Source organism: Mesoplodon densirostris, chromosome 11, assembly GCF_025265405.1.
Source record: "Mesoplodon densirostris isolate mMesDen1 chromosome 11, mMesDen1 primary haplotype, whole genome shotgun sequence".
NCBI lineage: Eukaryota > Metazoa > Chordata > Mammalia > Artiodactyla > Ziphiidae > Mesoplodon > Mesoplodon densirostris.
Window position 1 is genome coordinate 55,101,989 of NC_082671.1, and position 25,775 is coordinate 55,127,763.

General features: G+C 36.3%; 1 protein-coding gene across 7 annotated transcripts in view; it reads right to left on the minus strand.

Moving 5' to 3' along the window:
• The window catches only part of IRAK4 (interleukin 1 receptor associated kinase 4), a 34,453-nt gene that overhangs the window by 4,993 nt on the left and 3,685 nt on the right, over nt 1-25,775 (minus strand). For 6 of the 7 annotated variants that reach the window (XR_009533770.1, XR_009533771.1, XM_060112093.1 and 3 more), the window contains 10 exons: nt 22,141-22,310; nt 19,863-20,008; nt 18,897-19,079; nt 18,249-18,409; nt 16,914-16,978; nt 8,230-8,344; nt 7,699-7,808; nt 4,116-4,299; nt 2,900-2,962; nt 63-221 (listed from right to left, as the gene is read on the minus strand). Coding sequence is in view for 5 of the 7 variants with exons in the window: in XM_060112093.1 (XP_059968076.1) it covers nt 63-221; nt 2,900-2,962; nt 4,116-4,299; nt 7,699-7,808; nt 8,230-8,344; nt 16,914-16,978; nt 18,249-18,409; nt 18,897-19,079; nt 19,863-20,008; nt 22,141-22,301 (1,347 nt within the window). In the remaining 2 variants the exon portion in view is untranslated. Of the gene's footprint in view, nt 1-62; nt 222-2,899; nt 2,963-4,115; nt 4,300-7,698; nt 7,809-8,229; nt 8,345-16,913; nt 16,979-18,248; nt 18,410-18,896; nt 19,080-19,862; nt 20,009-22,140; nt 22,311-22,957; nt 23,195-25,775 lie in introns of all 7 variants that reach the window. The other variant, XM_060112097.1, reaches the window with a different exon arrangement.

Genomic DNA, 25,775 nt, shown 5'->3' on the forward strand with positions numbered 1-25,775 from the left:
ACTTAGGAAAAAATGACAAACCCCACCTCCTTCACTTTTTAAATATATGTAAAAAAAATTACCTTCTTAATGTCTGGTCTTTTATTTTTCTTTTCATGCAGACATTGACTGGCAACAGAGTACATAGTTTCAATGGAAGTGGAATCAATGTCATTCATCTTCGTATCAATATAATCTTCAATTGTCTTTTCTTCATCTTCAATTTCTTCTTTAATATCCAGCTTTAAGACAAATGTTAAAACTTTGAGTGTCAAATAAAAGGGAAACAAATCAGATAAATTTATAAATGTATTTATAAATAAATATAAATTATATTTATATTATAATTAACTTATATTATCAATTATATTATAAAATAATACATTTTAATTATTTAATCTACATGATAATAACATTTACTCTTAGTTTATTATCTACCGTTGTAACCTTATTAAGAATTGAAGACACCTAGGAGAAACTCTATTTATTTACTTACTTACTTATGAATACATATATATCTTCCTCCTAGAAACTTTCAGCCATTTACCTATTGTTTTTTTTTTTTTTTGCGGTACACGGGCCTCTCACTGTTGTGGCCTCTCCCGTTGCAGAGCACAGGCTCCGGACGCGCAGGCTCAGCGGCCATGGCTCACGGGCCCCGCCACCCTGCGGCATGTGGGATCTTCCCGGACCGCGGCACGAACCCGTGTCCCCTGTATCGGCAGGCGGACTCTCAACCACTGCGCCACCAGGGAAGCCCGCCTATTGGTTTTTGTATTTATGTGACTGAGCTAATTGCTCTCATGTACTCAGCAGTGTTTACTGGAGGCCAGCACAAGGAGGTCTGCTTCCTTGCTGTGCTTCTGATGATGCAATTCCAGCTTCTGAATGCAGACCCCCTCCCTGCACAGGCACACTTCTCTATGCGTACTCACACTGTTGAATCAAAGAGAAAGAGGGAGGAGGAGAAAGGGGGCAGGGCCACGATGAAAAGATAATCAATAGGGAGAGAGGTGGAGGACTAGGATGGTGTAGTGGGTTGAGCGGTGGCCCCCCAAAAGATATGTCCAAGTCCTAATCCCCAGAACCTGTGAATGTGACTGTATTTGGAGAAAAGGTCTTTGCAGATGTAATTAAGCTAAGCATTTTGAGATGAGATCATCCTGGATTACCCAGGTGGGCCCTAAGTCCAATGACAAGCATCTGTTTAAGAGACAGAAAGAAGAAAAAAAAAAAAGACACAAAGGAGAAGACAAATGTGATTACAGAGGCAGAAACTGGAGGGATGTGTGTACAAGTCAAGGAATGTCAACAGCCACTGGAAGCTGGAAGAGGCAAGGGAAGACTCTCCCCTAGATCTAGTCTCCAGAGGGAATGTAGCCCTGACAAACCAGACTTCTGGCTTCCAGAACTATGAGAGAATAAATCTGTCATTTAAAACCCTACTTTGCGGTAATTTTTTCTTCCTATATTTTTAATCTACACACTTTCTCTGTACAATCCAATCAACACACAAAGCTTTGGCACGCTTGTACACGAACAGCTCAAAAATTGTAACTCCAGCCCAGGCTTCTTTCCTGACCTCCAAGAACCAATGGGACAGAGGATTTTATTTCTCTGATAAGAAAAATTTCACTATGTGCTACTGTAAAATATTATGAAATATTACAAAAATATTAACTTTTCACAACTATGTTTTATAAATATATTTTATATATTATATATATATATATATTATATATATTATATATTATATAGTATGTAATATTCATTACTACATATCCAGGAACCCATGGAAAGCTTTATAATGTATAGTTTTATAAGAGACACTTGTAGCAATATTGTAATATAGAGATATTATACTTATGGTATTTCTTAAAAGTATGGCACCAAGCCTTTGAGCAAATATATTATACCTCTTGACTTTCTAATCCTCATTCTAGGGAAATAATCTGGTATACACATGTTGTCTGAATTTGTCACACTGGTTTGTTCCATTAGAACACATAAATTAGAATAAAGTCAGTGTAGTTATTTAACTAATTTTAAGAAAAACTTATATATAGGTATATATATAAATACTAGGTATTTCTGTAAGTCTTTAATTTTATTAGAAGACTCTCCAAGTTCTTAAAATTTAACATATAGGAAAAAAAAGGCATGCATAATTTTCCTATAGTCTTAGCTTCAGTTAGTCTATTTATATAATTGTCAATGAATGCCTAATATAACACACAGGTAAAGTTTTCTATGATAACTTTATTTAAAAAATACTCCATAATAGAAATGGATAAAGAATTTTATTAGCAATTCTATTCTGATATAAATTTCAAAGGAAGCAAATGTTGTTTTCCCTCTCTGCTGTTAGTAATCACCATGAAAGTAACAAAATAAAAATATACTGGGGCCTCCCTGGTGGCGCAAGTGGTTGAGAGTCCGCCTGCCGATGCAGGGGATACGGGTTCGTGCCCCGGTCTGGGAGGATCCCATATGCCGCGGAGCGGCTGGGCCCGTGAGCCATGGCCGCTGAGCCTGCGCGTCCGGAGCCTGCGCGTCCGGAGCCTGTGCTCCGCAACGGGGGAGGCCACGACAGTGAGAGGCCCGCATACCGCAAAAAAAAAAAAAAAAAAAAAAAAATATATACTGGAGGAGACCTCAGAAATCATATAGCTCTATTGTGATTTTAGACACAAAGAAACTAGAACATAGAATATATAAGTGTCTTTTCCAAGCTTCACAAATATTTCAAGGCAGAGCTGAGATTAGAAATATTTGATGCTCTTTCCATATGCCACTATGTAATTGCCAACAGAAAGACTGCCAATAGAAAATGATATTTCTAGATGCCAAATTTGCCCACAGAAATTTAGATTCTAAATGCAAATAGAAAAGACTGGAAAAAATGAAATCTTTCAATTACCAATAACTGAGGTTCACGGTGTTCATCCACAGCTGCAAGTCCAGTTATTATTTCTAGTAAGACCTAAGAAGAAAGTAAAATCCATTAATATGACTCAAGACAACATATAGAAACTAGGAGGAACATGGCTCTTGATTATGAAATCTGATGAACAATTTCCACACACTGCATTATGCCCTTTAGGCATGAAAGCAGAAAGAACATGAGCTGTGGTCACTTCTCACCACTCTTTCTTCCCGGACACCTCGGATCCCACCCATACCCACAAGCAGTTCTTTTCTACTGGCAACTTACTAAACAATCAGCACCCCCTCAACATGTGTTCTGGACACTGCTTTTCCTGTCTTGCAGAGGATTTTTCACAAGAATAATTTTCTCTGGTTCTTAGAAGAATATTATTTTCTAAACCTCAGGCATACCCTAGAACCCTGTGCCTTAACTTCACGGTACTATGAAGATAAATATCCATAAATGAAACACATATGAATAAATAAGATAAAGAAGTACCCAATTTCTCCAACCACTCCCATCCACTCCTCATATCATCATAAAAGTTATTAGGGGGCCTCCCTGGTGGCGCAGTGGTTGAGAGTCCGCCTGCCGATGCAGGGGATGCGGGTTCGTGCCCCGGTCTGGGAGGATCCCATGTGCCGCGGAGCGGCTGGGCCCGTGAGCCATGGCCGCTGAGCCTGCGCGTCCGGAGCCTGTGCTCCGCAACGGGAGAGGCCACAACAGTGAGAGGCCCGCATACCGCAAAAAAAAAAAAAAAAAAAAAAAAAAAAAGTTATTAGGAACAGACTGGTAGATCAGAAAATGACAAAGCATATTTCCTTCAAAAAATATTTCATTTTTAAAACATGAAATTAAAGTGCATACTGTATGACACAATTTGTTTTATGCATTAATTCAAGTTTCATACTAATTCATGTGGCAAAAATTATTTCTTGTAGTAATTTCAGAAATCAATTTAAAAGTTTTACAAATTCAGAGTAGTTTTTATAACTTTCTCATGTAACTAGAGGTTAAAGTGAACAATTTTAATCTTTACGTACGAGAGCTAAGCAACATAGGTGTATTCAAAATATTCTATTTCAATTTCACAAGTACAGCCAGGATGATTATTGTTACTAATTATATATATATATATTGTTTTATATGTGTGTGTGTGTGTGTGTGTGTGTGTGTGTGTGTGTACATATATATATATGAAACTTACCACACCAAAGCTGTAGATGTCAGATTTGGCTGTTATTTCTCCTCGCAAAGCTTCTGGTGCCATATAAGCTGTTGTTCCCACAATTCTGCTTGTCAGGACTGTTTGGGCAAACTTCTCAGAAGCCCGTGCAAGCCCAAAGTCAGATATTTTGGCTGCAAAGTCTTCGTCTAGTAAGATATTTGCACTGAAAAAAAGTTTTCTTTTCAAGCAAATCAAATAGTTCCTTAGGTAGGTAGGTGTATGAATGTTTGTATTTATACAGTATCCCATTTTACAGTATACATCATAAAAGCTTGAAATTTGTGTAAATAAATGAGAATTTCAGATTAAAGCTAAAGAGAAATAAAATTGTCTTCTTTTCCTCATTGTTTCTTGAGGGAAAATCTGAGGAGAGTAAAAGTGAAATAAAACTGTTGATATTAGTGAGAGACATTTTTATTATTTCACAAATAATTTATTACAAGGTAACTTCCCTCGAAGTGTCCTAAAGCACCCTTCTTAATTCCTTCCCTAAAATATCCCAATTCATTTAAAAACAAATTTTCAACCAAAGTATCTTAATTATTTATTTCATTTCTTAGGGGGTATTATCTGAAATCTTTTGAAGAGGAAAGAATATGGCTAAAAGATCTTCATTCATTCATTTTATGCATGTGCTCCTACACTCATACTTTCATTCAACAAAACTTTATTGAGGACCCCCAATGTTTTATAGTATTTAAGCTCAGGGCTGGGCATGGGGGCTATCTTCGAATCTTGTCTGTAACAAAGGTATAGGAATAATTTTTAAAATCCATTAAGTATTCATAATGGTGATATTAGGCACAAAATGCTGAGAGAACAACCATGTGTCTGGAAGAACTGCAGAAAATTCCAAGTAGAAGGTGAAAAGTGTGCATAGTCTTGAAGGATTGTTACAAGTTGAGGTTAAAAGAAGGAAAGAAAGGCATCTCAGGCAAATGGAGCAACATGAACACAGTGATGAAAACATAAAAACATATGATCAATTTGAAGAAACTGGTGTCAGTGGAACATGAGGAGAACTTGAACTTTATCCTGTGAGCAGCAGGATACCAGCTAATGGGTTCGTAGTAGGGAATTGATGTTATCAGACTTGATTTTTAGGACCACAACCTGTCAGTATAGTAGTGCATAGATGAGAACTGGTACAGACTGGTTAAAGGATGACCAGGAAAGTTTGTAATAAAGCAAACAAGAGATAGAGTGTAAATAAAGGCTGGGGAGAAAAAGGAGGTGCAAATTTTGAGGCATACTCAATAGAACTTTGTAATTTGTATGATATGGGGAATGAGAAAGTCTTTAGCTTGGGAGACAGGATGAATACTGACTTCATTTGATTAGGAAAGAAATACAGAAGGAAGAACTTGGGTTGGAAGAGGAATGAGTGATTTCTGACATGTTGACTTAGGGGCTGCTGTGGGACATCTCGGTGGGGTGATACTGTCTGTCAACACTGAAAATATAGGACTGGAGGCTAATGATACCGATTTGAGAGTTGCCCACATAGAGGTAGAAGTTAAAGTCAATAAATCACTCAGCAAGAATATGTAGGATGAACCAAAGAGATGATGAGGTAAGAACACACCAACTGGAATACACCAATGTGTAAGGGATGGGAGACGGTGTCTCTTCTCTTATCTGAGGCCAGTCCCTCTACTTGGACTCCTTTCTACATTCTCAGGAAACTTATGCTATAAATTATCTCATTTCTCTCTTCTGTTCTATCACCTCCTTCCTCCCATAGACACAAAAACATGCTTTAGTCTCTGCCACCTTAAAAAAAAGCTTCCTGAATGACACACTGATTTCCAGTTATCCCTCTTCATGGGCTAAACGTCTTATTGGACTGTCTATACTCACCTCTCAGTTCTCTCGCTCCCACTCTCTGCTCAACTACAACCTGAATTCTGACCCATTACTACATGGAAGTAGGTCTCCATAAAGTCACTAATGACCTTCATGGCACTAATCAAATACCTCATTAAAAAATTTTTTTTTAAATGCCATATTTTTCAGTCCTCATCCTGACCTCTAAAAAAGCAATTGACATTTTTGACTAGTCCTTCTTGGGAAACTCTCTTTCCTTGTTCTCAGGGATACCACACTCTCCTGGTTTTCACCTTCCTTGCAATACTTTCTTAGATTCCTTTTTAGACTCATTCTCTTCTACTTGGCCATTAAGTCTTGAAGTTCCTCAGGACTAAATCTTGGGAACTTTTCCTAATCTAGTTCTCTCTTAAAGTGAAGACAGCCATATGATAGCTCTTCAATTAACACCCATATGCAAGTAATACACAAATTGATGTCTTCAGCTCAGACTTCTTTCAGCTCCAACATGTACATCACACTGATTAACATCTCTACTCACTTCTATATCTTAAAGGAACCTCTAACACAACATGCACAAAAGAGAACTCACATTTTCCACCCCCAACCTGGTCCTCTTTCAGTGCTTTCTCTGTAAGTGAACCATGTCACAATCATTCCAGAATGTAGTTCTAGAAGCCATAAATCCCGGTGTCACTCCTGATATGTCACTCTCCCTGACACCCCTGCAGCCAAGAATCAGTAAGTCTTGCCATCTTAAGCTCTCAAACCTGTTCACGTCTCTTCATACGAACTGCTACCACCAAGCCTTCTATGACAGGCTCCAAGCTACCCCTCCTTACAAACTGTTCTCTACACTCAAGTCAAAATGATCTTCTCAAAACTTAAATATAGTGCCACATTCTTACTTACAATGTTTCAATGGCATCTGATTACACCTGTGATAAAATTAATGTCCTTATTTTGGTCTATTAGGTCCTACAGGGCTTAGCTCTCTGCCTACTTCCATAACTTTATCTTACATCAATCACCCCTTGAATTTCCACACTACAGTCATTTATTTCACTTCCTGTAATTCTTCATGCTCCCACGTTCCCTTTCAACACTGGTCTCACATATGTGGTTCCTTCTTCCTAGAACGCTCTTTCCCCATTTTCTATGGCTGCCCTCAAATTGTGCCTACTTATTTCCTGTTCATTCTTTGGATCTCAGCTTAAATATCATTTCCTCAGGGAACTCTTCTTTATACTAATACTATAGACTATACACTAAAGTTCTGTTAATATTTTGTGATTATTTGATTGCTGTCAGATGCTACAAATGCTACTTTTGCTAACTATACCATCTACAGTACCTATCATGTCGTAAGTGTTCAACTAATATTTGTTAACTAACTAAATACATACAAGAAAGATAACTGAAATGCACCCATGGAGGATAAAAGTGATTCAGAAAAGAGCAGTGATCCAGAAAATAAGAAGGAAAATAATCTTGACATGGCAAAAATGGTCAAGAAGAACAGAAAAACATACTATTCTTTTAAAAAAGGTAAATTAGGATGAAGGCTGAAAATAGGTCACTGGGTTTGAAATAAGGCAGATTACAGACATCCTTAGTGAGGAGAGCTTTCATGGAATGCTCCAGGTTAAGACGTGCATGTGAATAGTGAATAGAAAGAGAGAGAAAATTATTCTTTAAGACAGTTTTCCTAAAGCTTTGTAAAGGTAGCATTTACCTTTTAATATCTCTATGAATATGATGGTTTTCATGTAAATAACTGAGGCCATTAGCTGCATCCTGAGCAATCTTGCATCTTATGCACCAAGAGAGTGGTGGAGTATCATCCTTATGAAGTAAGAAACAAATCAATTAAAAAAAAGAGGATAAAAAAAAACTATGAAAATATATAATAAGATTTTTTCTAAGCAGCTACTGACAATTATATTACATTGCTAAGAATTTACAAATATCACTTTTTAAGTTGTTAAAAAATAATCTCTAAATAAGATCAAATGGGGATTAGTATTTCTTATTTAACAATAAAAATATATAAGAGCATCTTCAAAGTCTAGCCTTGACTGATATTTTTACATTTTAGATTATCACTGCTAGGCAATTCCAGTTGTTTACATACCAACTGTATAGTTTTCACAGACCAGGAAAAATATTAAGATTGATACAGTTTAAATGATCCTGTCACAAAGTAAATATTAGTATTCCAACACAGAAACGTAAAGCCTAACAATGTGATGAACAAACATCTTACCAAGCAAGACAGTCTGTCTAGCAATGAACCATTGGGCATGTAAACATACACTAAGCAGAGGTCATCTCCATCACTTGAGAAACCAAGTAGTTCTACTAAGTTTTCATGTTGAAACCTGTGACAAATAATTTTCCACTCAAAATTATTATGATACATACATATATTTAGCTATAGGTTATAAGTTATTCAATTTAGAGCTTTAAAAATAAACAGCAAGAAATAATTATATGCTATATATCACTGTAACATGATACATATGTTTCTAACATCTTTATATATGTTTACTATAACTGCTTATAATTTTCTGCAAACAGTTCTCCTTTCAGTCAATATTAATCAACATTAGAAGCAAAACTGCTTTTGATTTTATAGCAAAAGCTCAATAATTCAGATCATTGGTACTTGTAATAGTTTGGTTAAGAACTAGGATGATGTTTACCTTTGTTTTGTATAATTTTCAGTGATGGCACAAACAAGATTTCAAGAAGTTTGTTGAAACTTGTATGACAATCCTTTCAAGAATTCTTTAACACATCCAAAGCACTGATTTATAGACATCTGATTTTTAATTACATCTAATTTATATATTTTTGATCTTTAATCATGTCTGATTATTTACAACCTAATTTGAGTTTCTTTATATACTTGAGAGTAATAAAACTAAATAGAGCTGAAGTATAACAAAACTGCAGGCATCTGTGGACAGTAGAAAGAAACCTGGGTTCAAAGTCCTAAGTTTAAAGTCCAGTTCTGCCACCTCCTGGAAATGTGACCTTTCACAAGTTAACAGCCTCATTGAGCCTCAGCAACTTTACCTGGTAAATGTGGATAATAATACGTATTATGTAACATGAGTACTGTGAGAATTAAATGAGCAAATATATATGAGAGCCCAGAAATATATTTTTTTTTTTTTGGCGTTACGCGGGCCTCTCACTGTTGTGGCCTCTCCCGTTGCGCAGCACAGGCTCCGGACGCGCAGGCCCAGCAGCCATGGCTCACAGGCCCAGCCGCTCCGCGGCATGTGGGATCTTCCCAGACCGGGGCACGAACCCGTGTCCCCTGCATCGGCAGGCGGACTCTCAACCACTGCGCCACCAGGGAAGCCCCAGAAATATTTTATGAAGTGCAAATTAAGATAGTAAGTGCTCCATTTTCCACCAAATTGGCACATTTTAAAAATGAGTAGATAACATTTGCTGAATTTATACTAACAAGGCACTGCGGTGATTTACCTGCTTTGTTTTATTTAATCCTTACAATAACTTAATGAAGTATTTCATTATTAAAATAATTATCCCATTTTACAGATGAGAAAACTAATGAATGGACAGTTAAGAAACTTGGTTAAGTTAAGACTGAATAGACTTCGCCTTGCGAGAGCACTGGAATCACAAGTAACTGCTGAACAATCAATGAAAGGAAGACACTGGAACTCACCGAAAAAGATACCCCATGTCCAAAGACAAAGGAGAAGCTGCAATGAGATGGTAGGAGGGGCACAATCACAATAATATCAAATCCCATAACTGCTGGGTGGGTGACTCACACACTGGAGAACACTTATACCACAGATCCACCCATTGGAGGGAAGGTTCTGAGCCCCATGTCAGGTTTCCCAACCTGGGGGTCCGACGACAGGAGAAGGAATTCCTAGAGAATCAGATTTTGAAGGCTAGTGGGATTTGACTCAGGACTTCAACAGGACTGGAGGAAACAGAGACTCCACACTTGGAGGGCACACAAAAAGTAATGTGTGCATCAGGACCCAGGGGGAAGGAGCAGTGACCTCATAGGAGACTGAACAAAACCTACCTGCTAGTGTTGGAGGGTCTCCTGCAGAGGCAGGGGGTGACTGTGACTCACTATGAGGACAAGGACACTGGCAGCAGGAGTTCTGGGAAGTACTCCTTGGTGTGAGCCCTCCCACAGTCTGCCTTTAGCCCCACCAAAGAGCTGGGTAGGCTCCAGTGCTGGGTTGCTGCAGGCCAAACAACCAACAGGGAGGGAATCCAGCCCCACACATCAGCAGACAAGCGGATTAAAGTTTTACTGAGCTCCACTCAGAACCAGTCCCTCCAATCAGGAAGCTTGTACAAGCCTCTTAGATATCTTCATCCACCAGAGGGCAGACAGCAGAAGCAAGAAGTGCTACAATTCTGCAGCCTGTGGAAGGAAAACCACATTCACAGAAAGACAGACAAAATCAAAAGGCAGAGGACTTTGTACCAGATGAAGGAACAACATAAAACCCCAGAAAAACAACTAAATGAACTGGAGATAGGCAACCTTCCAGAAAAAAAACTCAGAATAATGATAGTGAAGATGATCCAGGACCCTGGAAAAAGAATGGAGGCAAAGATCGAGAAGATGCAAAAAATGTTAACAAACATCTAGAAGAATTAAAGAACAAACACCTAGAAGAATTAAAGAACAAACAAACAGAGATGAACAACACAATAACTGAAATGAAAACTACACAAGAAGGAATCAATAGCAGAATAACTGAGGCAGAAGAACGGATAAGTGACCTGGAAGACAGAATGGTGGAATTCACTGCTGCAGAACAGAATAAAGAAAAAAGAATGAAAAGAAATGAAGACAGCCTAAGACACTTTTGGGACAATATTAAATGCAACAATATTCGCATTATAAGGGTCCCAGAAGGAGAAGAGAGAGAGAAAGGACTGGAGAAAATATTTGAAGAGATTATAGTCGAAAACTTCCCTAACATGGGAAAGGAAATAGCCACCCAAGTCCAGGAAGCACAGACAGTCCCAGGCAGGATAAACCCAAGGAGAAACACGCCGAGACACATAGTAATCAAACTGACAAAAAGTAAAGACAAAGAAAAATTATTGAAAGCAACAAGGGAAAAATGACAAATAACATACAAAGGAACTGCCATAAGATTAACAGCTGACTTCTCAGCAGAAACTGCAAGCCAGAAGGGAGTAGCACGATATATTGAAAGTGATGAAAGGGAAGAATCTACAACCAAGATTACTCCACCTGGCAAGGATCTCATTCAGATTCGAAGGAGAAATCAAAAGCTTTACAGACAAGCAAAAGCTAACAGAACTCAGCACCACCAAACCAGCTCTACAAAAAATGCTACAGGAACTTCTCTAAGTGGGAAACACAAGAGAAGAAAATGACCTACAAAAACAAACCATAACAATTACGAAAATGGTAATAGGAACATACATATTGATAATTACCTTAAACGTGAATGGATTAAATGCTCCAACCAAAAGACACAGGCTCGAAGAATGTATACAAAAAAAAGACCCATACATATGCTGTCTACAAAAGACCCTCTTCAGACGTAGGGACACATACAGACTGAAAGTGAGGGGATGGAGGAAGATATTCCATGCAAATGGAAATCAAAAGAAAGCTGGTGTAGCAATACTCATATCAGATAAAATAGATTTTAAAATAAAGAATGTTACAAGAAACAAGGAAGGACACTACATAATGATCAAGGCATCAATCCAAGAAGAAGATATAACAATTATAAGTATATATGCATCCAACCTAGGAGCACCTCAATACATAAGGCAACTGCTAACAGCTATAAAAGAGGAAATCGACAGTAACACAGTAATAATGGGGGACTTTAACATCTCACATACACCAATGGACAGATCATCCAGACAGAAAATTAATAAGGAAACACAAGCTTTAAATGACACAATAGAACAGATAGATTTACTTGATATTTATAGGACATTCCATCCAAAAAGAACAGAATACACTTTCTTCTCAAGTGTGCATGGAATATTCTCCAAAATAGATCACATCTTGTGTCACAAATCAAGCCTCAGTAAATGTAAGAAAATTGAAATCATATCAAGCATCTTTTCCGACCACAATGCTATTAGATTAGAAATCAATTACAGGGAAAAAAATGTAAAAAACACAAACACATGGGGGCTAAACAATACGTTACTAAATAACCAAGAGATCACTGAAGAAATCAATGTGGAAATCAAAAAATACCTAGAGACAAATTACAATGAAAACACGATGATCCAAAACCTATGGGATGCAGCAAAAGCCGTTCTAAGAAAGAAGTTTATAGCAATACAAGCCTACCTCAAGAAGAAAAATCTCAAATAAACAGTCTAACCTTACACCTAAAGGGACTAGAGAAAGAAGAAAAAGCAAGACCCAAAGTTAGTAAAAGGAAAGAAATCATAAAGATAAGAGCAGAAATAAATGAAATAGAAACAAAGAAAACAACAGCAAAGATCAATGAAACTAAAAACCGATTCTTTGAGAAGATAAACAAAATTGATAAACCTTTAGCCAGACTCATCAAGAAAAAGAGGAAGAGGACTCAAATTAATAAAATTAGAAATGAAAAAGGAGAAGTTGCAAAGAACACCACAGAAATACAAAGTATCATAAGAGTACTACAAGCAACTCTAGGCCAATAAAATGGACAACCTGGAAGAAATGGACAAATTCTTAGAAACATATAACCTTCCAAGACTGAACCAGGAGGAAACAGAAAATATGAACAGACCAATCACAAATAATGAAATTGAAACTGTAATTAAAAGTCTTCCAACAAACAAAGGTCCAGGACCAGATGGCTTCATAGGTGACTGCTATCAAACATTTAAAGAAGAGCTGACACCCATCCTTCTCAAACTCTTCCAAAAAACTGTAGAAGAAGGAACACTCCCAAACTCCTTCTATGAGGCCACCATCACCCTGAAATCAAAACCAGACAAAGATACTACAAAAAAAGAAAATTACAGACCAATATCAATGATGAATATAGATGCAAAAATCCTCAAGAAAATACTAGCAAACAGAATCCAACAACACATTAAAAGGATCATACATCATGATCAAGTGGGATTTATCCCAGGGATGAAAGGATTCTTCAATATATGCAAATCAATGAATGTGATACACCATATTAACAAGTTGAAGAAGAAAAACCATATGATCTCTCAATAGATGCAGAAAAAGCTTCTGAAAAAATTCAACACCCATTTATGATAAAAACTCTCCAGAAAGTGGGCATAGAGGGAAACTACCTCAACATAATAAAGGCCATATATGACAAACCCACAGCAAGCATCATTCTCAATGGTGGAAAACTGAAAGCATTTTCTCTAAGATCAGGAACAAGACAAGGACGTCTACTCTCGCCACTATTATTCAACATAGTTTTGGAAGTCCTAGCCATGGCAATCAGAGAAGAAAAAGAAGTAAATGGAATACAAATTGGAAAAGAAGAAGTAAAATTGTCACTGTTTGTAGATGACATGATACTATACATAGAGAATCCTAAAGATGCCACCAGAAAACTACTAGAGCTAATCAATGAATTTGGTAAAGTTGCAGGATACACAGTTAATGCACAGTAATCTCTTGTTTTCCTATCCACTAACAACAAAAGATCAGAAAGAGAAATTAAGGAAACACTCCCAGCACCATTGCAAAAAAAAGAATAAAATACCTAGGAATAAACCTACCTAGGTAGACAAAAGACCTGTATGCAGAAAACTATAAGACACTGATGAAAGAAATCAAAGATGACACAAACAGATGGAGAGATATACCATGTTCTTGGATTGGAAGAATCAATATTGTGAAGATGAGTATACTACCCAAAGCAATCTACAGATTCAATACAATCCCTATCAAATTACCAGTGGCATTTTTTACATAACTAGAACAAAAAATCTTAAAATTTGTATGGAGACACAAAGGACCCTGAATAGCCAAAGCAGTCTTGAAGGAAAAAAAGGGAATCAGACCCCCTGACTTCAGACAATACTACAAAGCTACAGTAATCAATACAATATGGTACTGGCACAAACACAGAAATATAGATCAATGGAACAGGATAGAAAGCCAAGAGATAAACCCACACACCTATGGTCACATACTCTATGACAAAGGAGGCAACAATATACAATGGAGAAAAGACAGTCTCTTCAGTAAGTGGTGCTGGGAAAACTGGACAGCTACATGTAAAAGAATGAAATTAGAACACTCCCTAATACCATACACAAAAATAAACTCAAAATGGATTCAAGACCTAAATGTGAGACTGGACATTTTAAAACTCTTGGAGGAAAACATAGGAAGAGCACTCTGACATAAATCACAGCAAGGTATTTTTTGACCCACCCCCTAGAGTAATGGAAATTAAAACAACAATAAACAAATGGGACCTAATGAAACTTAAAAGCTTTTGCAAAGCAAAGGAAACTACAAACAAGACAAAAAGACAACCCTCAGAATGGGAGAAAATATTTGCAAACGAATCAACCAACAGAGGATTAATTTCCAAAATATATAAACCGCTCATGCAGCTCAATATTAAAAAAAAAAACAACCTAATCCAAAAATTGGCAGAAGACCTAAAGAGACATTTCTCCAAAGAAGACATACAGATGGCCAAGAAGCACATGAAAAGCTGCTCAACATCACTACTTATTAGAGAAATGCAAATCAAAACTACAGTGAGGTATCACCTCACACCAATTAGAATGGGCATCATCAGAAAATGTACAAACAACAAATGCTGGAGAGGGTGTGGAGAAAAGGGAACCCTCTTGCACTGTTGGTGGGAACGTAAATTGATACAGCCACTATGGAGAACAGTATGGAGGTTCCTTAAAAAACTAAAAATAGAATTACCATATGACACAGCAATGCCGCTACTGGGCATATACCCAGAGAAAACCATAATTCAAAAAGAAACATGCACTCCAATGTTCACTGCAGCACTATTTACAATAGCCAGGTCATGGAAGTAACCTAAATGCCCATTGACAGATGAATGGATAAAGAAGATGTGGTATATATATATACAATGGAATATTACTCAGCCATAAAATGGAACAAAATTGGGTCATTTGTAGAGATGTGGATGGATCTAGAGACTGTCATACAGAGTGCAGTAAGTCAGAAATTGAAGAACAAATATCGTATATTAACAGATATATGCGGAACCTAGAAAAATGGTACAGATGAACTGGTTTGCAGGACAGAAATAGAGATACAGATGTAGAGAACAAACATATGGACACCAAGGAGGGGAAAGTGGAGGGGGGTGGGTAGTGGTGGTGGGATGAATTGGGAGATTCGGAGTGACATATATATACTAATATGTATAAAATAGATAACTAATAAGAACCTGCTGTATAAAAAATAAATTAAATTGAATTTAAAAAAAAGAATGAATAGACAGGTAAGAAACTTGGCCAAGGTTATTCTGCTAGCAAGGTCCAGAGATTGGTACTTATCAAAAAATAGCAGTAATATTTAATGGTGGTGAGGTAGCAGTGAAGTCTGAAATTGTAATAAATTGGTGGTAGAAGTATAAATTATCATAACTTATCTACAAAGTCATTTGGAGAAATACTTAGAAAGTCTTTAAAAAGTTCATGCATTTGGAACCAGTAATTCTTCTTCTAGGACTGTCTCCAGATGAAATAAGCAGATTTGTATTTAAAGATCTATGTACAAAGAGATTTAAAGGAGCTTTAATATGTAATATTGAAAATTAGAAACAAACCTAGAAGGGTAATGGTTAAATAAAATATAATCCTTATATATGCTAGAATGTTATACAATAATTTTAAATGTTTTAAAATTCTTTTTAATGACATGGGAAAAACGCTACACACTCATCATGAAGGAAGTACATCAAAATACTAGCAGTGGTTATCTCTGAGTGATATATTTAAGAGATGACTTTTATTCTTTAAAAATATTTTCCTGATTATCTATTTTGAACAAGTTACCTTTAGGAGGGGTTAGGGGTACGAAGAACAAATCCTGAACAGAAGGCTTTTTAGTTTTTTCAGTGTGCATTATTTTTACTGTGAATAAATTAATTCCAGTCTATTCTTTCTTTCTTGAAGTTAAGCAACTAGAATTGGTGATTTACAGCAATGGGTCTAATGAGAATAAATTGGTAAATCCGATTAAGGATTTAGATCAAAAGCTCAAGTTCTGGAGTCAGACAGATCCAGATTTGAAATCCACATATTTATTGTTTATGTGGCCTTGGGCAAAGTTTTTAATGTTTCTAAATCTCAGTGGAAAAAAATGTGTGGGTGTGGGGGGTGTTATAACAATTGCTGGTTAATACATTGCAGTTTCTGGTCTATTGTACATACTCAAGTATCAATCACTATAATTATTGAATAAATTTCCTAATTTATTTCTCCTTCTCTTCCTGATAATGTCCAACAATTTTCAAACATACTGAGTCAATGCCTTCTAAACATTCTTACATGTAACACTTCCCTGGCTTATGGTGTTAACTTATATCAAAGGGACTATTTGTCACATATATATATATTTACACATATATGTATTTACACATATATGTACATACATATTATATCTACAATTTATCTCTTGTGAACTTTGGGAGCAGAAAACACAATAATGGAAGTTAGTTGAAATTCCATGTAATTTTCCCATGATTTAGAATAACGACTGCTGTTTAATCTACACACATACAAAAGAGTATATGTAGTCACAGAATTGTAGAGTCAAAGTTCTTTCAAGTTCTCTAAACTATTTTAATTTACATATTTGAAAATATCACTAGTTCATGGCACACTCTAGGTAAGAAACAGGTCCCTTACTCCTTGTCCTGCTTTTTTCCACAGTACCGCACAGCCAGATTAACTTACTTTGCCATTACTTTTATTTCTTGATCAAACTGTTGTTTCAGTTCTTCAGTACTAATGTCAACCATCTGAAAAAATAAAATAATATACAGTATAATACAATACAATAACCCCAAGTCTCCTAAAGCTAAAAGGGGCACACGAGATCATCTAGCTGATTCTGCTTTCTTTAAAATAGTAAGGCATCATTCTCCCCATCTTATAGAACAACTGAGAACTAGAAATATTAGCAATTTGCTCAAGGTCTCATGGCTGGTGAGTGGAAGGAAGAAAACCTTATAAACCATGTAACTACATAAACCTCACTGAGTCATTGTGGGAACAAAATTAAATAATATGAGACTTCACTTCATAAACATTCTGGAAAAAAAATTCAATGTAATAGAAAACACAAGCAAATTTGAAGGCAAAAAGAAAAATAAGACCTGCAAAAGTATTTGCAACATATATGACAAAGGGTGACTATATTTATTGTATAAATATGTATTGTATTGGTATTTTTAGAATATAATAATAGATTTAAAATATAAGAAATCAATAAGTAAATGGTAAACACTCTAATAGAAATGGGAACAAAGGACGCAGATAAGAATTAGAAAAATTTTTTCTTATTGTATATTTCCTTTTTGTTTGTTTGTTTTTTGCGGTACCTGGGCCTCTCACTGTTGTGGCCTCTCTCGTTGCGGAGCACAGGCTCCGGATGTGCAGGCTCAGCGGCCATGGCTCACGGGCCCAGCTACTCCGCGGCATGTGGGATCTTCCTGGAGCGGGGCACGAACCCATGTCCCCTGCATCAGCAGGCGGACTCTCAACCACTGCGCCACCAGGGAAGCCCATTGTATATTTTCTAAACTTTATTTTTAAATGAGAAAAGTAATACAAGGAAGCTATTTTTATAAATTTTTTTTAGAATCTTACCATTTTAATATTGATCATGCATGAAGCACTGTGTAGAGTTCAGCTTCTCTATTTTGTGAATCTCCCCAAATTATATGTATAATTGTATGTATGTGTATATAACTACATTTTTTATAGGGACAGAGTCCATAGCTTTCAACAAATTTTTTTTTATTTTTTAAAAATTTTTTTTGCTTTATAACAAATTTAATCAGTTATACATATACATATCCCCTCCCTTTTGCGTCTCCCTCCCACCCTCCCTATCCCACCCCAACAAATTTTTAAATGTTAAGAGCTGCCAGCTTAGAATGATGTTTATTTAAAGAAAATACACACTGAAATCATATATTTCCTAAAGATTAATTTAAAATTTATTATATAACACACTAAGAAGCAACTCTTCCTCTAATTCTTTGTCTTCCTGAAAATATAACTTACTGCTGCAAGCTTCTTCACTGCTACAGTCCTGTTGTTCACATAGCCTTTATACACAACTCCAAATCCTCCCTCTCCCATCTTGTTACCACCAACAGAAATCGGTCGTTCATCAAAGTTATTTGTGACATCCTTCAATTCATAAAATGAAAAATTGTGAAAACCTATAATGTCAATAGAATAAGAAAAAAAGGGCTTCAGTAAAAAGGAAACTGGTTTTAATAACTTCACTATTTTCTCAATTTGGATATTTCATACATATGCAAATATTTACAATTTTGTATTAGTGGAAGAGAGTAAAACCATTTTTAAAATACAAATTTTAAGGTTTACCTTGAGAATTCTGTTTGGTGGTCCTCCACTTAAAACTCTAGTCACTTATTTTCTTTACAAAATAACCCTTTTAAGTTATGTAAATATTTACTTTTTTTTTTTTTTCAGAGCTTCTGTGGTCGTTCATATGTCCTATTGCCTCTACTCACTTATAACACTGACTAATACAATGAAGATGGTGCTTAATAAATTAGGGGAAAAAAACAACCACAAAAGAGCTATTATCAGAGTGCACAAACAAAAGGAGAGATTGATTTTAAAGCAGTGATGGTCTTAATAACAAACCCACTAGTATAAAGCACTGCAAGTATTACTTACGTGTATCACTAACTTCTAAACTTCTATTTTCTAGACACGAGGAGTCAGGTGGCATATAGTTTTGTTCAGTATTCTCATCAGATATCGCAGATATCCTGTCTTTGCCATAGAGGGGCATATGTTTCTGCTGAACTGTTCCAGTGACTTTAGAAGGCAGTGTATTAACAGTTTTGGGAACAGCATCTAACAAATGAAATAAGATACAAGTTGTCATTCCATTAGAAAAAGTGTTTGTGAAAAAGTTAAATTAGGAACTTGGTTCACTTAACATCATTCCAGTTTCCACACGTTAGCCCGACATTTTCATAGCACTACACAAGAAGCTACCTAGTAAGAATTTGTAAATTTTGATAAGGATGGGTAAGGCAGTGTTTCCAAAAAGTGGTTCGTAAGCCACCTGCAACAGAAGCACTGAAGTAGTTGTTTAATAACTTAGACCTTGAACCTAATTCAAGAATTCTGATAATGAGGTCTAGAGTAGAGCCTGGGAAGCTACATGTTTAACAAGAACTCCAGGCGATTCTTATGCCCTCTGAAGGGTGAGTACCACTGGTGTAAATGGCATCAAAGGGAGAAAAAGTAGCTTATGAGGAAGGCAACTAGACACCAGCCCACTGGAACACAATGTAAGGAATTCACGATCACAGAGTCCCATCAGAGTGGAAGTTGAGGGTGAAAAAAAGCAAGAGTTTTTTACTCATCGTTCTAAACTTCTTATTGGCACAAAACCACCTGACTTTAACGGTGGGATCAGACTCAATCCTGAAGCCTTCATTTCCTTAGCAGCAAGTCTGCAGTGCCTGGCGTGCTTGCTAAAGAGTTGGGGAGAGTTGAAAGAATGAAAAGGAGTCTTAAATGTAAGGCTTATTTACTACGAGAAAAAAGTAAGCCTCAGAAGAAATGTTCCTACTTCTGCTACTTGTCTTTCCACCCTAATTATTGATACCCTAGACATGCTCAGTTTACCTGGTAGCAAAAGACTTGCAGGGGCAAAAAACTCATTTTGGACCAAAAGATCCACGAGATCACCAACTGTGCAATTTGTGGTGCCCCAGTCAAACAGTAATTCACAAGTGGGACTTTTTCCAGCTTGAAGTAATGCTTCAAATCTCCTTAAAGTAAGTAAAAAAGAAACATGATTAGTATGTAAACAGAGTTAACATGTAAATAGGAATTATTCCCCCCAGCAACCCCAATCCCCTCCCCCAGCCCCGAGCACTTCCTACAATACAGCAAGAGAATCAGCAAGAATTACAGAGAACAGGAAAGATAGGCAGAAGGAAAAAATATGCTGAAGATGATGATAAGTTGACAGACACTGTGTACTTACAGTCGGCTACAGGATGCACACACATGAACCCATTTAACTCTCGAAAACACTATGAATATCATACTAATTTACCAAAGAGGAAGCGTGAGAGGTAAAGTAAGCAGCCTACAGCCACACTGTCAATAAACTGTATACAAATTGAGATTCAAATTCAGATCTCACTTGACAGAATGGTATACTCTCAACCTACTAAGCTATATTACTTCCCTACATGACATACTCACTCTGTTGGCCATATGATTTTTAATAAACCAGCCTGCTTAAAGAAATAGAATATACACAAACTTGGAGAATTATCCCAAGTTAAGAAATAGTTTTATTTCTATAGTTAAGAAAGATAGTTCTTAACTATATTTCAGTTAAATTGAGGGAAAAACACAGAGCAGTTTTTCATTCAAAATTTCTTCAATAACTAGTTTTGAGAGTAACATTTAAAAACTTGAACTTGGCTTTTCCTGAAATTTTTTTATTTCAAAAAATTTCAAACCTACATTAAAGTTGAAAGAATAATACCATGAACAGCCATTTGCTCTTCATCTAGATTCACCAAAATGACCAATGGATAACATTTTGCCGTGTTTGTGCTCTCACCCTCTCCATCTCTGTGTCTGTGTGCTCACTTTACACAGTGTAGGTCAGATGCCTTGTAGAATTCACACAATCTAGATTTGTCTGACTATTCTCTCACGATTAAGTTCAGGTGAAAACCTGTTGGTAAGAACACTACAAAGATGACAATGTGTCCTTTGCACTGCATCACATCCGAAGGCACATAATTGCAGTTTGTACCATTATTGACGACACCAGTTTGACTACTTGGTTAATGAGGTGTACTTCAGATTTTTTTCTCTATAAAACTAACTGTCCCCTTTGCAATTCATAAATAACCTGTGGATGATACTTTGAAATCATGTGCGTATCTTGTTCACCAACACCCTTTTGCCTTGTGATTTTAGCACTCGCTGATGAGCCCTCCGTAATCAACTACTCACTGGTAGTTGTAAATTGGTAACTTTTTAGTTCTATCATTCTTTCAATAATTATTTGCTGCCATTATTCTGTGAAGAAGAGTCTTTTCTCCTCACTACCACTCCCTCGACTATGCTCTCAAAGTTTTAAATAGTTAATATCAACAAACTGTCTATAAAAATGGTTTTCAAGGTTTAAACTTAAGTTTCTTCCAAGTAATTTAAGATGCTCATCCTTCATATGAGAAAACGTTTCCTGAAAGGAATAGTATGGGAACTAAGGCTTCAGATTTTTTTCAGGTTAATGCTGAAAATCACAAATAAATTTCTTTTCCCCTTGCTTCCAAAGACAGATTTTGACTAGGTTTGGGCTGAAAAAACTGACAAAAATAAAATGTGTACTTATATCTTACAATTAATCAAGCAGAGACAAATAGAAAGATGGAAATTATCTGAAGATAGTGTTGAAAAATCCTGGCCAAGAACTAAGAAGTCTATTCATAGATGTGTATATGTACAAGCAACTTTAAAATGTCACATCTGAAGAATTCCTAAAATATACTGTTAAAGTGAATTAGAGACTCACACACTTTTAGGCTCCAGAATTTTACTAGAGATTCTTAAAATATTCTTATGTTACTTCAATCTGGAAATGACAGGTATGAGGCAGAGTGAACTAGGCTCGGCTTGCCAAACAGAAATTTAGAGTAAAAGTTGGAATCTTGATTTTAACCTCAAAAACTTATTTGCAATATCACAATATTGACCTAGCCGATATACTGGAGAATGAAGCAAAAATTGCACAAAAAAAGGGTGTGTGTGATTTATTACCATTATCTCCCCTAGAGAGAGGTTTATTTTCTGAACTGAAGCAGTAGACAGTATTTGTACCTATTAATCATTCTAGATTGTGATGTAAGAATTTAAAAAGAATTTTACATGTTACCTTATGTGAAACTGATTGTATCTATCATCACCAGATGGTTTTTTAATAGCAACTGCTAACTTCTTCCATCCTTCTTGAGGATCAATAAAATCTGACAGCTTTCTAATTAGTCCAAGATTGAGGTAGCGCACATATGTTGATGCTGTTATGGGTTTGTTCATCTTTTATTCCTAAAATACGGAAAATTCTCATTAAAATTTTATAGTAGCTTTAGCGATGACATCTGTAAGCTTATACATCACACTTCGCTCTAACTTATGAAATGTTGGGAACTCATTACACCATAATAAAGGAACACTCCAAAGCCAGGTAGTTGCTATTTTCATCTTTCTCCATCTCTAAATATCAATTAAAAAATTACAGGATTATTTTTGTTCTGGGACTAACATTTTCCAAGTAAAATTTACATAAGGGAGCAAAAAGTTTACTTTTTCAGAAAAATTCATGTAAACATATTCAGGAACCAAATCTATTAAGAAAAAAGTTTTCAATTTAAAATATTTTTCTCAGTCTTTATTTATTTACTATTAAACATTTATACAACACTCTTTGGTGGAGGTAAAAAAAATGTCTTGAAATAATTTGTACAGCATTAAAAGATATGGTCTATCCACTGACTTTTTACATAACATGTTCTTCCTTGGTGCAGCCACAATTTCTGAATCCATCAGATCTGCCTGATCACAATTCATTCCCTACTAAGGCAAACCCTGTGGTTTACCACCTAACTACTCTCTAGACAGAACTTTTATTTCCTCAGTCCCCCTTTTCTTCTGCTACTCCACCCTGGAGAGCTGTAGCCGGGGATAAATCTCACAGTTTTACTTGTACACCAGAACTGCTGAATATAGCTGTGGAGAACCAGGTAACTGAGCAGACTGGTATGAATACAAATTCAGGGGATGCTTTTCCATCGGGGCTTCAACACTGCTGTTAGTCCTTTCACTTGTCTTTGCTCATCTTCCTTGGTGACTATTTCACACCTTTAGCTCTGTCCACGTGGTTTTATTTGATCTCCATCTCCCTCATTCTCAGCAGGTGGTCACCTTTCCTTCTAATTAATCAAAACAAATAGATTTAGATAATCTTCTGTCAATTGCTCTCCTGCTCCCCTACATATTTTTATTTTTAAAGTGTAATATAACTAATTTTTGGAGTAAAGAATAGATTCATGTGGTATGAAATTCACACGTTACAGAAGAGTAAGAAGCAAAAAGTCTCCCTGTGTCTTGTGCCTCTTATATTAACATTCTCTTCTCTTTGGCCTTCTTTGACCACAGCTAGGTAGGTCCATCTACTTTCAACTTAATTATCTTTCATCATTGCACAATGTATTTGTAATTATATATTTATTTGTTTAGTTGTTTACTAATGGTCTCCCCCATTAGACTACAAGCTCCATGAATTCAGGGTCTATGCTCATTTTATTCACTAATATTTAACTAATTACTAGCGCTTTGTAGATATTGGTGTTGTTAAGGGTTAGGAATGAATGAATTTATATATTTCACTTAATCCTCACAGTGACTAAGGCTGTTTTATCATCTCTATTTCACAAAAGTCGTAAGTGAAAGAGCTAGGTCTTGAACCATATCTGACTCCAAAATTCATGCCATATGTCCCTGTTTCTCTAATTCAATGCATTGTTCATGTCATTCTCTTTTCTAGAAAGACCAGTCCTTTCATTCATTCATAAACTCAATAAACACATATGTCAGGCTTTGTGCTAAGTGCTGGGAGCTACAGAGAAGAGAAAAATCTTTGTTTTCAAGCTTCTCAGTCTAGCAGGGGGTGCAAACAATTACAATGAGAATAAATGTTACAAGAAGTGTGAGCAGAGTGTTAATGGGGCCCAGAGAAGGAGCATCAAGGGAGGCAGTCTAAAGGAGGTATGCCAAGACAGATTTGGGGCAGTGAGAGGTTGGAAGGATGAGTGAAAAGCAATGGGGATAAACCCAAAAGGAAATTCCAGGCAGCAGGAATAGCATGGGAGAGCATGGGTTAGGCTAAGGCAAGTAGTTTGTTAGGGCTGGACCACAGGACGCATGTCATTAAAAGATGAGATTGGAGAGGTAGGCAGGACCAAGTTATCATGTGCCTCATATTCTATGACAAGGGGTTTAAACTTTATACTAAAAGTTACAGGGGATCCAATGCAGGATTTTAAGGAAAGGTATGTGATCTTATGTGGTTAAGTGGATTCCTCTGGATGAAACACTGAAGGAATGTATATTAAGGCAAAGAGAACAGTTTGAAAATTTTACAATAATCTAGAAATGAAAGCCTGAAGAAAGAAGTATACACTTGGGTAATGGGGAAGAAAAAACTCCAAAGGTTTAGGAGGCCAAATCAAAGTAATTTCAGGATATTAGAGGGAAAGGAGACTGAGGGAAACAAAGAAGCTGATTCCTGGCTTTTTCAGCTGGGTAATTATGTAGATAATAGAGGAAATAATGTGTTTAGTCCTGGTCATGTTAAATGTGAAATGTCTACCTCTGGCACCACCGAGGGGAGTTGGCACTAAGTAGCTAAATATATGGTCTGGAGCTTAGGAGACAGGTTCAGGTAAAGAATACTCATATATTCATACATGAATAGTTGGTTGAAACAACAAGAAATATGAGCCTGCCTATTAGGAATATATGAAATGTGAAGGAATGAAGGGAAAAAAAGAAACTTAAAAGTACTGATGAGTCGTGGAGGTAAGTAGAGAACCAGGACAGTAGAATACCAGAGATTTCTAGAATTAGCCATAGGTTGGTATAAAAGACCCAGAGAGGTCGAATAAATACTGATGGGTAACCAGAAGGCCTTTGGGTGACTTAAGAACTGTTTTAGTGGAGCAATGAGTGCATGGTAGAAATGCATTTTCCAGGAAGCCTGGCTATGAAGGGAAGGAGAAAGGAAGAAAGGAAGAAAAAAAGAAAAAAAAAAAGGAAAGAAAAGGAGCAGTTCTCAAACTATGTACCCTTTACACGCTTAAAAATTGTTGTGGACTCCAAAGAGCTTTTGTTTATGTTGGTTACATTACCAATATTTACCGTATTAGAAACTGACACTGAGAAATTGAAAAATTACTTATTCATTAATTCATTTTAAATAATAATAACTGTACTACATGTTAGCATACATAATACATTTTAATAAAAACTATATTTCCCCCCAAAATATGAGTTAAACTTTTTTACAGTTTTGCAAATCTCTTTAATTTTTCGCTTAATAGAAGTCAGCTGGATTATAATATCTGCTTCTGCATTCAATCTGTGGCAATATATCATTTTGGTTAATGTATATGAAGAAAGTCCAGGTTCACACAGACATATAGTTGGAAAGGGAGCAGTATTTTAACAGCCATTTTACAAAGTAGTATTTTTCTTTGACGCTATACTAAAACTTGATAAGTGACAATTTCCTGAAAGTTAGCTGCAGTGTGGAATCTGAAACCATATCAACGAACTTTGTCACATTAAAATCCATTGCACTCTGAATGAATCTTTTACCCATACATGATTTTGACCTTACAAACCTCTTGAAAGAGATTCAGAGACCCCAACCACCCTCTGAGAACCGCTGGTTTAAGGTTTAAGACAAAACTTGGTTGAAGATATGAAACGGATAGTAAACAGAGGTGAAGG